The 17,976-nt window shown below is 40.3% G+C and overlaps 1 protein-coding gene across 4 annotated transcripts in view; it reads right to left on the bottom strand.

Annotated features, from left to right (window-relative positions):
- The window catches only part of hip1rb (huntingtin interacting protein 1 related b), a 72,654-nt gene extending 55,028 nt beyond the window's left edge, over positions 1 to 17,626 (bottom strand). Inside the window, exon 1 of one of the 4 annotated variants that reach the window (XM_036598221.1) lies at positions 17,202 to 17,626. In XM_036598221.1, coding sequence (XP_036454114.1) covers positions 17,202 to 17,294 — 93 coding nt within the window. In that variant the 5' untranslated portion in view covers positions 17,295 to 17,626. Of the gene's footprint in view, positions 1 to 8,253; positions 8,332 to 17,201 lie in introns of those variants that run through there. The other 3 variants (XM_036598223.1, XM_036598222.1, XM_036598224.1) reach the window with 3 other exon arrangements.
- Between the last annotated feature and the right edge of the window lie 350 nt (positions 17,627 to 17,976).

Below are 17,976 nucleotides of genomic sequence, written 5' to 3' on the forward strand. Positions count from 1 at the left end.
CAAAAAATAATTTATGCAATAAAAGAAGAAGAAATTCCATAAAAGGAACCAAACTGCTAAGACTTTTTGATCATAATGTGGTGGTTGCTAAGTGGTCTCTATGTTAGTAGAGAGTCTGAGTGTTTTTGTGCGAGTTTGTATATAGTGGTGTAATTATTCTACCTTAATATGCTTATTTTTTAAGTGTACGTGCATAGTCATATGATGTGTGTCATAACTATGTAATGAAAAAAGTACCTGCTTAAAAATTGGGGATAGGTTCTATGATGCTGTAAATTTTTGTAGCATAAAGCCTTACTCAGACAAGATTAGTTTACATGAGGTAGTGGGTTAATGTAAATTTTACAGGCGTTTCTCGGTGAAGTAACTGAAAACACTACTGAATATATTTAGGATACTGTATTTAGTATTTAGCCATCACTACTTTTTCAAAGTATTTTGCCCAACCCTGCTAATGGCTAATGAATTCACTTAAGATGGCAAAGAAATGGTAAGCTGATTAAGTAATGGCTAAATTACATGTTTTAACATTTTACTACTCTTTTCTGGAGTAAAGGCAGTGCATAAATCAAGTAGCCACTCCCATCTCTGTCATTTATACTGAGATTTCTTATCCCGTGCAAATCAGTCAGAAACATTACAGACGTTCTGTGGTAAACTGGCATTACCTCACATCGCCAAGGAAAACAAATCTTGTCTGAATAGGACTTAATCAGAAGAATAACTAGATAGGGAAATTTTGTGAATAAGCGAAGTTGACATGACAGGTAGTTGCTAAGGTGTTGCTAGGCCATTGCTCTGGCATCCCTGGTGGTTGCTAAGGTGTTGCTAGGCAGTTGCTAAGGCATTACAGTCAGTTGCTAAAGAGTTGTGAGGTCATTGCTATGGTATCCCAGGCGGTTGCTATGCTATCCTAGATGGTCACTAAGGTGTTGCAAGGCTGGTATAATGGTATCCTAAGTGGTTGTTCAGGTGTTGCTAGGGCATTGCTATGATATCCCAAAATCCCAGCAGCTGCTATAGCATCCGCAGTTGTTACTAAGGTGTTTCTAGGCCATAGCTATGGTATCCTAGATGGTTGCCAAAGTGCTGGGAGGCCACTGCTATAATATCTATGGTATGAGATGATGAAGAACAGCAAGTTGACTTTTTCAAGCAACTTAATAAGAACATTAAGAACAACAGTAAGTTGGCAATCAAGTTAACTAGAAGTTGATGGCTTGACAAAGCCAGCTAGTAATGCTTAATTAACACCTAAAAAAGAGCACTTCCCGAAGAAAATGCAGAGTTGACTGATCAGCTTAATCTAGGGTATTGCTAAAGTGTTGCTGTTGCAATGGTGTTCCATGTGATTGACAGGGCATTGCTAAGTGGTAGGTAAGGTAGCTGGTTGTTAGGGTGATGGTAAGTGGTTACTGTCATATTGGAGGCAGTTGCTATGGTATTCCAGCTGGTTGCCAGGTCATTTTTATGGTATTGATAGATTGCTATGGGATATTAGGTTGTTGCTAAGGTACATTAGCAGTTCCTAAGGTACATAAGGCTGTTGCTAGGATGACAACAGGTGGTTGTTATAGTGTTTCATGACCAACTGCTCAAAGCACTTCATGATAATCACAGTGAATGTGCAGTCTATAGGTAGAGCTGGGCGATATGGCCAAAAACGTTATCACGATAAACAAAATTCATATCGTACGATATCGATACATATCGTGATAAATCAAATCAAATCATGATTTCTTTCACGTTTGAAAGCTGATTTTGCTCCTGGGGGGTTAATTGTGGTTTTAAACTATCACTTATGGTCCGATCATGACAAACACTCGGCAAACAGTGGAACATTTCACTAATCTGTCATGGAAGAATGGGAGAAAGTTTCTGAGCTTTTTTTATCAGCTTGAAAAGCACAGCTGCAATTTTTGTAATAGTCATGATTTAAGAAAGAAAACAGATTATTTTTAGCTGTCTGGTGACGAGCACTTGGCTACCCCGTTACAAATGCTAAACAAGTGGCCAACAACAGTGCTAAACTCTTTAGTTTCTCAACAACGTCGGTTCGGTAGGTCACTGCTGTCACTCCTACCACATCCATGTAAGAGCATATCACAGTACTCAGACACCAGCTAGCAACGACTGGATTTCTCTATGCTATCGCAGTAATTTAAGGGGTGAACCGCAGTATATCTGACGTTCGCTGTGTAAAAGCATTATCTGCAGTGTAAATCTCTCACACCAGTCAAACAGAGTCCTCCTTTTAGGCATGTTTAAACTGAAAGCGGTGATTTTGTGTCTTGTTTGATTTACCGTATCATCAATTCACCGTGTTTTGCCGGAGCGCTGCTTCAAGTTAGCCAGCAGCTAAAAACAGCTAGCCTGGAAAGACAGCGCTCTCCCGCTGCCTCACAGCTTCCTCAGTTTACTTTCGAACATGAACCCACTTCTTTCTTTCACTTTTGTGCTCGAGAATGCACTAATACTAAAATATGACGGTTTGGCGCTGTGGACGTGATTTAACACCGCTGAAGTTGTTAGGATGTACAGAAAGAAGTGAGTTCACCGTAGGACAGTACAGTTACACCACTGACCTCGTCACTCACACTCGGTCACAGGAGAACAGATCGCCGATAACATCCACTCAGACAGGAAATGTATAACTCCGCGTTTCAGCCGTTGCTAAAGTACATTTGGCGACCCTTTTTTTACTCGTGGCCCCCTCCCTCTCTAATCAAGTCGAAAAATTCGGAAGTGCGCCCTCTCCTGGCGACAGCAGAGTAGTGTCGCTTTCCTTGCAGTAGAAAACGCCACCAGGGCTTTCGCTAAAACGTGGAAGTGTGAGAATGGTGTATTATATCGAACATTTATCGAACCTGTCTTATCGCTCTATCGAGGAAAAGTTATATCGCGATACTTATCGTTATCGTTTTATCGCCCAGCCCTATCTATAGGTTACTGATAGCCCCATAGACTTCATTTGGCACTTCCTTCACACTAGAGCCTGGTGGAATATAATGGAGAGCAGGACACAAACTAATGCAGGGTAAAACAGACCTTGGATGTTTTAACATGGGGGGACCACGTGGGCCCACCACCTGCAAGGTCCAGCAGGGGGGACTGGTGCAGTGGCATATAGGCAGTGGACTCCTGCAGCAGAAACTGGCTCTTGGCAAGTGGAACCTTACTGGGGAGGAAGGAGCTGGAGCTTGTGTGGGAGGTTGAGAGGTACCAACTGGATATAGTTAGGCTCACCTCCACCCACAGTATCAGCTCTGGAAGCAAACTGATGGGGAGTAGCACAGGGTGAGAGGCGCCAGGTGTTGTCATTTAATATGACTTGGGACCATTTGTGCTGGACACTAGGGTGAGGAGAGGTGCTGAGCTGTCAACTGATCACCATCTGGTGGTGAGTTGGATCAGATGGCAGGGAAGACTGGTGGTCAGACCCAGTAGACTGTACTCAGCAGGGGTGGAAAAACTCTAATGAGAATATTGTCAGTTAATGGGAGGAGCACTTTGAGTGAGTACTCCTAAATCCTGGGGACATGCCTCCCTCACAGGAGTCAGGGCCAGAGGCTTCTGGCATGTCAGACTCCATTTCCCTGGTGGAGGTCACTGAAGTAGTTGGAAAGCTCTTTGGTGGCAAGGCACTGGGGATGGATGAGATTCACCCAGAAATGTTTAAGGCTCTGGATGTTTTGGGGCCGTCATGACTGACATGCCTCTGCAATGTCACATGAACCTCGGGAACAGTACTCTTGGACTGGCAGACCTGGGTGGTGGTCCCTATTTTTAAGCAAGGGGACCTGAGAGTTGTGTGCCAATTACCGGGGCATCACACTGCTCAGCCTCCCTGGGAAAGTTTATGCCAAGTTACTGGAAAGTCGAACCTCGGATTGAGGAGGAACAATGCGGATTCCGTCCAGGCTGTGGAATAATGCACCAGCTTTTCACCCTCACGCAGACTAAGTTTGCCAACCCAGTCTACATATGTTTTGTGGACTTGGAGAAGGCTTACAACCATGTTCCCATAGATATCCTGTTGAAGGTTCCTTTGGGAGTATGGGGTGCCAGGGCCACTACTCTGGGCCATTCGGTCTCTGTACACCTGGACTGAGAGTTGTGTATACATATACTCGGCATTAGGTCAAGCTTGTTCAGTGTCAGTGTTGGACTCTGCCAAGGTTGTGCCTTGTCTCCATTCCCACTCCTGTTCGAAGCCAGTTGAGGTGGGTCAGGATCCTAGTGGGACAAGGCCCCAAGGTCATCCTTGGACCTGCTGGAGGGATTACATCTCCAAGTTGGCCTTGGAGCGGCTTGAGTGTCCCGGAATAAGCTGGAAGAAGTTGCAGGGCAAGAAGTTGCCCTCCTAACTGCTACCGCAACCCTATCTGGATTAAGCGGTTTAGGATGATGATGACGGCGATGATTAACAAGTTTGACTACAACGCGCTTTTAGTCATGTTCTCATATTCCTATAGTAATCTCATCTGTATATTTTGACAGCCATTGGACAGACACCTCGTCATTCACACTAAAGGCTCTTTTATACCGTAAAAGTAACCTTCATAAGTGTTTTTACTGTGTATAAGTCGCAAAATTCATACCTATATTACTTTTATCACCCTCTTTGTGGCTGCACTGTTTTGAAGCATGTGAGACAGTGAGAGACAGCCAGGATAAAGTAGAGCCTTTACACAGTGGGGTTAACTGTAACACAGTTACACACTTACATGCAGCTCAGAATCTTTTTTTTTTAATTTCCATCATTTTTTCCTATATGAAAAAAGGGCTGTACCAAAACCGCAAGCAGAGTTGATCCAAAATGACAAGCATTTGCAAAAATGTTAGTGGGCAGCTCCTATAAAACATACAGCTGTTTGCATTACACGCCAGAGATTTGCATCATCCAGGCAGCCACTCAATCTAATCCTTTTAAGTGTCAATTGCACCGCAAGCCAATCAGTAAGAGACACAACTGACCTTACTTGCTGCATACACACACATACTGGCGCACAGTTCCAACTAACAGTTGCAAGTTATATTTTTCTAAAACATGCAGTTGTAGCTTTATTGCTACTGCTAACTTTCTAGCTTCTATTTGGTTACAATAGGACAAACGAAAAACCTGAATGACCCTTTACTAAACCCCAGCAGTGGACACACAGGCTCAGTTAGCAGGCTGATATGTTAAAGGCTATCACTACTTCAGAAGACCAGCACACTCTCTTGAAAACAACCTGGACTAACATTAAATCATACTGTAACTGACTACTCAGCAATTAGGGATTACTTAAAGAAGCAGCTCAGTCATTTAGGCAGGAGGACCCTGTTAGTGTCTTTTACACTGTTTGAATATTGTGTTATCTGGTGTGTTTGTGGCATATCGGCAAACGTGAATACAATAAATAAAAGGATAATTCATGAATAAAAGGATAATTTAGCTAGAACTACAGAAACTACAGCACAGATATGCAGCACAGCAAAATCATTAACTTGATTACAATAATGAGAGTTTAACCCTTTAAAATCCCAGAGTGATTACTAGAGACACATCAATAGGGATACTTGCATGGTAGTCAAAAAAGTTTGACCAGCACCAACATTCTGATACCCACTGATACTGTGTGAAGTATGCCAAGTGTCGATACCATGCTAAAGAACAAACATAGTGAAGGAGACTCTGCTCACACAGAAGTGTTACTGACTCCATGAAGGTAGGAGATACAAAGTTTCTGGTCACTTTAAACAGTCCGAGTTGGCAGATTCCCACCAGCAATACACAATATGGGTGGAGACTCGGAGGCCAGAAAAAAAAAACAAAACAAAAAAAAAAAACAACATTTCAAACCAAAGTCTGTCTATGCCAATTTTACCATTTGAAAATGAAAGCGAGATATAAACGTTAATACGTGATTTGTTTTGGAAAATAGACTGTAGAGAGACTGTACTGTCCTACCGTGTACAACCTCATTTCCAAAAAAGTTGGGACGCTGTGCAGAATGCAAATAAAAATAGGATGCAATGATATGCAAATCATGTGAACCATATTTTTAAAGGTAAATACTACAAAGACAACATATCAAATGTTGAAACTGAAAAACTGTTGAAAAATATATGCCCATTTTGAATTTGATGCCAACAACATGTTCCAAAAAAAGTTGAGCATGTTTACCTTGGTGTTTCATCACATCTTCTTTTAACAACACTCTGTAAGCATTTGGGAACTGAGGAGACCAACTGCTATAGGTTTGAAAGTGAAATGTTTTCCCATTCTTGTTTGATATAAGATTTTAGCTGCTCAACCGTTCAGGGGCTCATTTGTCATATTTTTAATTTCAACACTCCAAATTTCAGTGGGTGACATATCTGGACTGCAGGCGGGGCAGTTTAGCACCCAGACTCTTTTAACATGGAGCACTGCTGTTATAACACATGCAGAACGTCAGAACGTCATAATGTTATGCCTGATCGGTGTATGTGTAACATGGGTCAAAAGCAGACATGTATCTGTTTTGCTCTGTGCACTTTAGTAGCCATCACTTTGAGTAACTAAGCTTATTATTACTATGCTAAACCAATAAAGTCACATTAACAGCAGCAAGGTTTCAGCTAGTTCAGCATCTTGCTGATAGCTAGATTTTGGTCCTAATTTGCGATGGCACCAGAAGTGTTGTTATTTTACAGTAGTTGCAAAAAACAAAAAACAAAAAAACAGCTGCTGCATAATTGCCCAGTAATATTTAGTGATTTTGTTACAGACTTGATGGCCATGACATCTATGACTGCTCTCAAGATAGAAATTGGTTTTGTTTTGTATTGTTTACGTGTATTTTGATGTTCCCCTGCTGGCAGAGGAGGCTTCTTTGGCTGGCCACTCAAGTGATGCTAAGAGTTTGCTGGGTGACTGAGTGAAGCTACACCACAACTACGAGGCTACCTGGACCGGTTGCTTGAGTGACACTACACCAACAACACATGGCTGCTTGTGCTGGCTGCTTGAGTGATGCTACATCATAGCTTTATGGCTGCCTGAGCCAGCTCCATGATTGACACTTCATTGGAGCTGCGAAACAACAGGGGTTAGGCACTTGAGCGAGTGAGGCTGAACACTGGCCAGGCAACGTGGCACATGGCAGGCGATGTGAATTATCGGAGTTCGAACAAGGCATGACAGCAGGTGCCAAACGGATGGGACATTCCTTTTCCGAAGTTGTGTGGGCAGTTAACATTCCTCAATCCACAGTGTCACATGTGTACTAGCTCAAAGCAATGGAAACCCAAACTCAAAGCAATGGAAAGGAAAATAGGTTTGGTGATGAAGTCATTTTTCAGGATGATAATGCATTTTGCTACAGAGCAAAAAGTGTTAAAGCTTTTCTTCAGGAAAGGCACATCAACTCAGTGAAATGGCAAGCAAACAGTCTAGATCTCAATCCAACTGAAAATTTAAGGTGGAAATTAAAAAAAAAAATGCGATGGTGCGTGACAAGGCTCCATCCTGCAAAGTTGATCTGTCAACCATTAATTGAGAAAGTTGGAAACCAGCTTGATGTTTTTTAATTTTTAAATCCATACCTCAAAGAATTCAGGCCACAATAAAAGCCCAAAGAGAAGCAATAGAGTACTATTTATGTTTTTTTTCATTGATATTTCCATAGTTTTTCCTTAACCTTAAGTGACTCCATATTTTTTTCTTCTACTTGATCTGGAAAAGATCAAGTAGAAGTTGTTATAATGCACAGGTTTTTCTCATTTTCAGGCCTTTCTATAATTGGTCTAAATCTTCTGGTCTTTTTATAATACATGCAGTAGTAGTACTGAAGCTAGACATGATATAGGCAACTCAGAACAGCATTCAGACAAAGTCTTTGACAAGATTTATCACAAAAATAGCATGATTTCTTACTGCCCAAACCAAATAGCATTAAAAGTACTGAAACATGATCAAAGGACATGAAATAAACTGTGGGGTCCCAATTGTAAGTTAATAGGAATTAACCTACCAATCTACCAGGAATTAAAGTACCAACAAGACAAGTTAAACTGTCCATAGATCTTCTCAGATAACTTGGAAAAAAAAGAGGAACAGGCACTGAAAACAGAGGAAAACGGAGGGGTTTGAGAGAGACAGTGAGAGTACATATGGACAAAAGAAAGGTAGAGAAAATAGCAAGTAAGAGGGAGATGATTTTCTCTCTAGCTATTAAATCATTTTTGCATTTTTCATTTTCTTGTCCCTAATGATCCTTGACCTACCTGTTCTTCTCTTCCCTTCATTGGCAAGTCCAAATGCCAGACCCTCCCTGTACTGTGCATTTCCCCTGATTGAGGCTTGATCTATTCTAGACCGCCTGGTACCACACTGTGATAGTTTGCTGTTGTTCCTTATCAGCTTAAATAAACAAACCGCCTCTGCTTCAACTGTGGTAGTCAAGGTCAGAAAACTATTCATGTGATTCACTATATGACTGCGGCCAAATTCACTTTCCCATCACAAGAAATATGACTTTTCTATCTTTTTAACGATGGCATTATGTCTTCGTTGACCACTTCAATTAAACATTCACAGGGGTGGAAAAAGTAATTATTGGATTTAATAACTGGTCGAACCTCCTTTGGCAGTAACCTCAAGCAAGTGTTTCCTTGTGCCTCTGGATCAGACCTGCACAACGTTCAAGAGTAATATTGAATCATTCCTCAGAACTGCTTCGGCTCAGCCATATTCTTTGGATGTATGGTGTGAACAGCTCTCAAGACCATTCCACAGAATTTCTACTGGGCCAAGGTCTCAGGTCTGGCTGGGCCAACCCAAAAGGAAAATTTTATTTTTTGAAGCCATTCTGTAGTAGATTTACTTTAAGCTTCAGCTGGCAGACAGCCACACTAATATAGTCCTGTAGGATACCTTGATAAACCTTCAAATGAGCATTCTGTGTTGTGCCTTTGGCTGGGTACCCACTTTTTAGGGATAGTAAATACAGTATTAAATCATCACCATTTGTAGACAAACATGTAGACTGATGAACACCTTTATTCTTTGAGATTACTTTGTAACCTTTTCCAGCTTTATGCAAATCAACATCTACTGACCGTAAGTCTTCTGAGATCTCTTCTTTGCAAGTCATGATTGACATCAGCAGATGCTTCTTGTGAATAGCAAAATAAAAGTTAAAATAGCCCTAATTCACACTTCCAGTCTTATTTTATTGAATGATTCAGGATTCAGAATTGAATTCAGGTTTCCAACTCCTGACTCCAATTAGCTTTTGTTGAAGTAATTTGCCTAAGGTTCACAAACTTTTTTCAATCTACTCTGTGGATATTAGATGTATTCAGTATAAACAAGAACAATGCATTACTTAAGATGAAGGCAAGAACATATTTTAAGATATAACATGTGGCAGAGTAAATAAGGCCTATTCAAGTCCATAAAATCATAATACCATTGTGGCAGTGATCAGTGTGCTAATGTCTTTTCAACGCTACAGTATTTTCACCAATGTCCTAGGCAACATTCAATCAAAATCTACATGTAAATGAGGTCTTATTAAACATTAAAGACCCAGCTGGCTGCCAAAATGGACATGATGGAATGGACAAAAACAAAGAAACAAAACAAAACAAAACAAAACAAAAAAAAAATTTAAAAACAGAGCTATGAATTTAAAGGGAACAGGTGCTGGCAAAAAATAGGAAATTGTTGGTAAAGAAGCTTTCAACTTTATCAACATGTCTTCTACATTATGTGTTTGTTTTTGTTTGTTAATGTCATCTATTGTATGTCAAACTCAGTCTGTTGGAGCAGAGAACAGTTACTGACCTTCAAGTCAAAGTCAAGTCAAAGGTTACTGACCTTCAAGGACAATGTTTCACACAATATTATTCCAGAGTTTATTCAAAAACCTTCAGAGTTTTTGGAAATCCTCACAGGGTGGTGCCCTGACTCTGAAGCACAAATCTAATGAAGCAAATGCTTAAGACAGCAAATCACTTGTGCCACAAGAGAAGGGATTTGTTTGGACCACTGCTACACCACTATTAAAAGTGATCATGCCATCACACGTGGCTCTCGGGCATTCCGACCACAGTCTCATTCCCTTCAACCCAACATACAGAAAACTTCTCGATAGTCCTGAAACCTACCGTGGAGTTCTGTTAGTGGACTCATTCAAGACCACAGTGAATGACACCACAGTGAATTTTACAGCTGATGCAGGTCAAACTATCCCAGCTTTCTGTGACAAATCCCATCTGCCGGTGGATCACAGATTTTCTGACAAACACCAACCTTTAGTCTCTACATGAATGAGTTTGTCTCAGAGGAACTAGCTGTGAAGTCTGCAGATGACATCACTGCAGTGGAACTCATAGGAAGAAGCTTCTCATGGTGCAGCATCAACCATCTTATCTTGAACATGCAAAAGACTGTAAAGATGGAGGTGGACTTCAGGCACAACCCCCCTCCCCACTCCCCTCAAAATCAAGGACTCTGGTTTCCTGTGGAGTCACTCAAGTTTCTGAGCACTACAATATTCAGGGACCTGAAGTGTGAGAGGAACACTGTCTGCATAGGTAAAAGAGCGCAGCAGAGAATGTTCTTCCTGAGACAGCTGAAGAAATACAACCTGCTGCAGAGCCTGATGATCCAGTTCTACACAGTGATCATCGAGTCCATCCTCATATCACTCAGACATCTGATTTGGTTCCTCCACCTCTCAAAAATAAGCCAAAAATCAGCACATAATAAGGACACCGGAGAGGATCACTGGATGTAGACTGCCAACTTAGGACATCAACAGCAGCAGGGTAATGAGGCATGTTGAACAAATTACAGCTGACCTCTCTTATCCTGGACGTTACCTCTTCCCACCACTTCCCTCTGGTAGAAGATTCAGGGCCATCAAAACCAGCACAAACAGACATGTCAACAGCTTTTTCCCCACAGAGCTGTAGCACTCATTAACCACAGCTAACACCATGCACTTTAAATTTAAACCAAACCTAACAATCCTTCCTTACTGTATTAGAGGGTAACTCCTCTGTAACATCATGCTTATTTACACAACTGCATAAATGTTTCATCAATGTTGTAAAAACAAAAAAAAACAAAAAAAACAAAAAAAAAAACAAATTTGAGTGTGTGAAATGACGTATGAACTTCAAGTCTGGCCAGATGTCATCTCATAAGGAGAATGTCTGGGGGCAATCATGAGCAATTTTGAGCTTGACATGGTGTGGGGTAATGGTATGCTCATAAACACTGTCAGACAGACAAGCCCATGTTGTTAGCCCATGGAGGTAGCGTAAAAAAAGCAAGCTGTCTCCAGACATGTATTCTCATAACGACATCATGTCTGGCCTCGCAAGCCTAATACTCCCCAGACCCATCCAGTGTTCAGACAACTTCTTGTGCTATCTGTTCCTGTATATAACACAGGTACAATGTCTTTGGTGTACTTATGTTAGTCTTATTCTCTGTCCTGCACACATTCACATTAATTTGTAGTGGTTGTAGTTTCCTATTCTGCTACTAACTAACCATGTAGAAGGTAGTAGGCTGGTTGATGATAAAGTACAGGTTTAAACTACAATAACTGCAAACTGCAAAAAAGAGGACAAAGTTCTTACTCATCCCTTTATAATCCAGATTCAAGTGAATGATTTTAAATGGCAAATTACCACTGACACTAATTCAGGCACAAATTAAATTTAATTTAATATTGCTCTGTATCTGAGGTTGGAATAGCACCAAGAAATCTACAATATTTATATGTGATAAAAATCATGCATCTTATTGCTTTTGTTTTTATGCTTTTTAGTTAGTATAAGTTAAGCAATGAGAAGCCTTCCTTTCCTCTGCATGCTCACTGTCCACTCCCTTTCTCTGGAGAGAAGGCATCAACCACACCCCTCTTGAAACACAAACATACGCGCATGGGCATGCGCAAACACACACAGACACTTCCTGTGGATGCCTGGTTTCTATGAAGACAAGTACAGCAGCACCATGGAGCCACTATGCTGCTTGGCAGCTACTGGCAAAGGAGGCCAAACCAGCTGTCCTTACTGGACCATTTTCCAAGAGATTTGACTAAAAATATTTTGTGTATAAAGTAAATATAAAGTTAATTCAAGGTCTATACTGTGTGTCATGTCTGTTCAGGCCCCATGTAACTCTTGCTAATGCACTGCATATAGAAGTAATTCAAATGATATCACAGACCAGCGAAAAATCAAACAGCTTTTTATTCTTCTAAGAAGGACCATGGTCATGCCTGGGGATAGCACTGGGGTTGCAACAAACACCTAAAAGTCAAGAGTGCCCACAACTATGGCCAGTCCTACTGGGTTAAATAAAAAGGTTTGCTTTATTTTTTAGGCGTTTTGAAAAAAAAGACCATGTTGAACATTGATTTGCATTATATTTTCACAATTGACACAAACTTTTCGGATAAAATCATTGAACATAGTATTTTTCTGAGTAACATTTGCAAATCGACATTTTTTTCCAGACTTTAAACAGTTGAGGCAGCGCAAATGTTTTGAAGTGGGAAGTAGGAAGCTCCAAGTTGAAAAATTTGGAGTTCCTCGTTGTCATGAGCGCAGCATCATTATGGAACTTAATTAACTTTGTCTTCATAATTTTAAATGGAGAGCATTAAAAGAGCATCAGTACCGAGGCTAGTAGCAGGGATTTCTCAAGTGCTGTTGGTATTGGTTGTATGGCATATTTGCAGGCTGGGTACTGTAGTGAGAGAACACTGAAGAAAAACTAATAGAAACTTACAAAATAACACAAAATCATAAATTCTGTCAGACTGATGAGGTTAAAGGGATGTAATCCTGAGTTAGAATACTACATAACATGATAAGCACATTAATTGCCCGTTTAATGACAGAATGCCCCTTTAATTAACCCTGTATTCCAGTTACATTATGTTTAGATTTAATTTTACTCAAATCAAATGACATAGTATCTGATAATAAATTACTCAAGGTGACTAATTTTTAGGATCAGGGAGAACAAAATATAATACTAACATAATATTTGAGAATCTTGTTGTTTATGATATCAATTGTAGCATATCATACTGTACTACTGGCTGACACTGCCTCCATGGGGCTTGGGAGGCATGGCCATGTGCCCTCCTAAAAAAAAGGACTGTAAACGTGTTGTTTAATGTTATGTTGTTGGCTGTTAGTCAAGGCTTGTGTATGTATTCAATTGTGCCGTTCTGTGACTAGAGTATAGGTTGTTCATGTGTGAGGCCAAGGCAAGGCTCTGTGGCAGAGCCGGCATGAAAAGGCCCGACAATGGGGCTGGCATGGGAAGGTTCAACAACAAAGCCGGCACGATAAGACTTGAGGCCGGAGGTGGCATGGCGAGGCCAGAGGCAGCATGGCAGGGTGCAGCCGGAGAGAGGGAGTTAACAAAAGCAAAACTGGTGAAGGCTTCGGCATGGAAGCGCGGCAGCAAGCAGTTGGAGCAGTTGGTGAGCCAGCGTCGGCACTGCAAGCCTGGGCCAGCAGGTAAATGCATGCAACAGCTGTGATCACGCATGCTCACGCACATCAAATGGCTGCAAGGTGACCATCGTCCAGCTCACTAGTGGTGGAGGCAGGTCCCAGGTACACGTTTTGTTTTGTTTAGCCGATGGCTAGCGGTGACCTCCCCTGCCAGTTCAGTGCTTTGGTTTTGCCTTCCTGCTCTGGTGTGTAATAAAGGAACTTCTTGTGGTGAATTCGTGGCCTCCCCTGGCTCATCCACACTGAGAGTGGGGCGCACCCTGCCTACTATCAGAGCATGTGAATGGAGTGGAGCAGCAGATATTTCTGCTCCTTGCTCAGTGTTTTTGTAATCACACTGCTCCAGACCGCCTCAGATTTTGTATTTCCCGCTCGCCGCTTGCTCCTTACTCACGCGTCTGAGAAACCCTGCTCCATGTCCGCTCAATATGATCCATTTTTATGATATTTATTTTATGTCTCAAATGTGTGGACAGGACATATACTTTATTTTTATACTGAAAATCTGCTCCAAGACAAAAAAAAATCAAGTCGCTCTGCTATCACTCCATACCACTCACATGCCCTGCCTGCTATAAATCCAGTTTCTTTGCTATAACATAGAAAACTATATAAATTATTACTACTTACAAGGACACCTAAACTGTATTAACAAGGAGAACTTAGCAAGTATTTTATGGAATGTTGAGTATTTTACTATCTTTGAAAGAGTGACACTATCTCACCCCCCATTAATGTAATTGGCCATTATGATGTTTTGCTGTGGACATCATTGTATGCCAACAATACAATCTTATTTACTCAAAAATAAATATATATTATCTATAAACGTGCTTTAAACACAAGAGCTGTTATCACTATTATCACTAACCTGTATATCCACATAAATAAATGTATATAGCTCTAAAACTATAGGTCTTTTTTTTTACGTAAAAGATGTGCTAGTTTATTTTCTAGCCCTTTATGGCTGGTCTGTTTCTAAATACAAGACCACTGTTGACTTTTTTTTTTGGTGAACCATTCTCAACCTAGCAGTGACAATGAGGTGTTTAAAAATCTCGGCACTGCTGCTGTGTATGAGTACATTCACACAAGAGCAACAACTACAAAAATATCACTATTTTGTTTGTGTTAAATGTTATGCTGAAAAACGTCCCCATCCTCAAATGATAAATGGTAAAGGATGCATCTATGCTGATATCTTTCCAGAAATTAATGGTACAGAGAGTGACAAATTGTGTAGCAACAGACAGGCTAAGTGAGTAATGGCATATCTACAAAGCCTATATGGTAAATGCAGCTGATGGAATGGTCAGTGAGTGTAGAGACAAGGCTAGTAAACTGAAACTCAGTGTATATCGCCAATCACATGATGCCTTTCTAAACACACCTGACTCTTTAGGAAGACTTAGGTACTCATCCATCACTTTTTCACTAGGGTATAAAAATTAAAGTGATATGCAAGTTTAACTCCCTTAGTAATTTATCAACATAGGAAAAATCAGAGAAACACAAATTAAGTAATACAAAAGATAACTAAGTTTCATAAATCACACAATGACTACAAATGTAGCTTAACTCCTGAAAATACTAGTCTTCATTTTCAGGAAAGTAATTAACACAAGTGGAGCCATAATGAACCTAGAAAACTTGAACACGATGTAAATGTATTTTACTGCCAAACACAGTAAAGAGGAAGGTTTGAGGGGCAAAACTTTCTCCAAAGTTAAAGGAGTGGTAAGTGACATTCTACTTTGCCATGTGAAACAACTAGTATGGCAGTGTTCTTGAAACTGTATACTGATACCTATCAGCTTGGGCTGATCCAGAGGTTCTATACTACCCCCCGGTGTTGTGGAGAGGCAATTGACAGTGGAACAACGGTCACAGCTGTGTTGTCAGTGTTGCTCAAACGATGTCTCAGTCAGAGGTTAGTGACTGGTAACTATAAGAAATGCTTGTTTTTGATTATGTGTAGTCTATAACTGACATAACCGGTCATAACCAGTTAAAACTGTCCAACATACAACAGCTACCAAAAACATACAGCAACGTTACATAATGTTTACATAAGGCCTGTGAAGTAGTTTGAGTCTTTGTCTTAGGTAAGTTCATGTTATGAAAGAAACTTTAAGACAATTACATCACTTTTATACATAGTGTTATTTATTTATTTTTGTCATAAATAGTGCTTACTCCTCTTTTAACACTTGTACATGATTGTATGTTGTTTGCATTAACAGTCATCACCCTTGTCCAATTAAACTAGTTAGAGGACTTGCTAGAAGAATGCTCTGCTGTTGTCAAACCACAAATATAAGTGCCTAGGGAAGAGCTTTTTGCCCGCAAGATGTGGCTGGTTGCCTCTGTCAGGAGGCTAAGATTGGGTTATTGTTGGACCTGTTGTTGTTGGAGCAGGAAAATGCTCTTAAGCATACTTCCATACTTTAAAAAGGAGGGAGCACAAAGTTCTAAATGCAGTAAAATGCAGGGATATATTGTGACATACATACATACATACATACATAAAAAACAAAAACAGTGTTCCTCCTCCTATAAAGGTTTTGTTCTGACAGTGATGTTAGAATTGTAAGTATTTATATATAATCCTAATGCATAATTATGTTGTTGTTATTGTATAATTGTATCATGGACACACATATAGTATTCATAATTTAATATAAAGCATACTGAATACATGTTGTCTGTAGTCAAAAACAAGTCACGAATGGCCAACTCTAATAAAGTTAGTCAGCTTACTTCAATGTACATCCCCAGTGCCAGAACTGTTTGGTCACAACTCATTGTCAAGAGAGACACAGCTGCGTATGGGCTATGCATATAAAATAAGAACTCTTAATAAAGTGGCCTAGTTTCATTTTACCAGTTCAATACCAATGTGTACATTACCATGGACAGAAGTTAGCTGAGCCAATGTGTTAGTGTGTTTTTCTAAATACTAATAGGTCCGCCCAAAACAACTTTCATTTCAACAAGCTGCAACTAAAAACTAGAACTGTGCATTTTCATGTTGTTATTGGTATTACTATTATTATTAGTGGTAGTAGTAGTAGTGGTAGTAGTAGTATTTAGCGAATGTTGTGTGGCTTACAAATGTACAACCCAAAACTGTTAATTCCTATACAGTGTAAAATCATTTGTGTCTTTAATAGTAAGTGATAACTCATTTGTTTCAATGTGATCGACGACGCCAGTGAATTCCTAAGCAGGTGACGGAAGTCCCTAGGATAGGTGCCACGACCTCTTAGCAAAATGCCACGAAAAACACGTCTGACCGGTTTCACAGGCATTGGCCTATCGTGTTTTTTTCTTCAATAAGCCAAAAACAAATGTAAACTTGTTATTCCTTATACTATTCATTACATAGTCTAGCCCTGACACAAACTGGAACATAGTAGGCCCGAGATTTAGCGACAAAAACCATTTTCATTTATTATAATATTTTAAATTCCATATTTCCATTTTCAGACACCTAGCACCTAGTGTTTAGTGAGGTCGAAGTAGGCCAGCATTTCCTTGCCAATTACGATCGTCTGCGGCAACATATTATCGATAATTTCAGTCTTGTCTTAGTCAAGAAAACGTTCACAATTTGTACCAAAGCACTGGGCAGTAAAACAACAAAATTCAGCGTCCTTAATGTATATGCAGCTTACCTGCTGTTTATCGAAATGCTCCCTTTCTGCTCCTAGATTCGTTTCCGATCTTTTACTCTTCACCCGTGATGGCACCTGTCGTATTGTGTTCATCCTTTCTTGTAGCCAAGTTTGTTTTTTTTTTTCTCACAGATTTGACGCAAGCTATAGAAAAAGAAAAAAACTAATTCCTAAATGAGAACTGTTCGCGTTTGTCCACCAAGTGACAATATAATATTAATTTCCTGTACGTTGTCAAGTATAAGGATTCATTAGTGGCAAATTCTGTACGTTCGCCTCTTGGATTTAAACTTGCACAGTCATGTCGCTTTGCAGCACGCCTGTAGGAAAGATAATGAGCATCTCGCTTGTAATATGTTCCAGCAGCTCACAAAAGCGTAGGGATGGCGTCAAACATCAGAGCAATCCTTGAATAGGTCACGTGTTATGTTAAAACACGCCTACTCTTGTCTCATTTATGAAAGCAAAAGGTTGAAAAAAGTATATGGCTTGAGACACAGCACTCGCTCGTCGTGGCTCGCTCGCTGTGGCTTAATTCTTTGCAACTTTGTCAACGAATGCACATACCACGTGTCAATCGCATTTCACAATAAAAGTCATGTCAACAAGTGTCAGGACTCCCACAGTACCACCAAGGTGCAGATATTGTTTGAGTGGTGGACACTTCTCAACACTACAGTGGCACCGACGTGGTAGTGACATGTTGGTGTGTGTGCTACACAGAGTGGATCACACACAAGAGCGTTGCTGGAATTTTTACCCATTCACTGTCACT

The sequence above is a fragment of the Colossoma macropomum genome, unplaced genomic scaffold (assembly GCF_904425465.1).
Source record: "Colossoma macropomum unplaced genomic scaffold, Colossoma_macropomum, whole genome shotgun sequence".
NCBI lineage: Eukaryota > Metazoa > Chordata > Actinopteri > Characiformes > Serrasalmidae > Colossoma > Colossoma macropomum.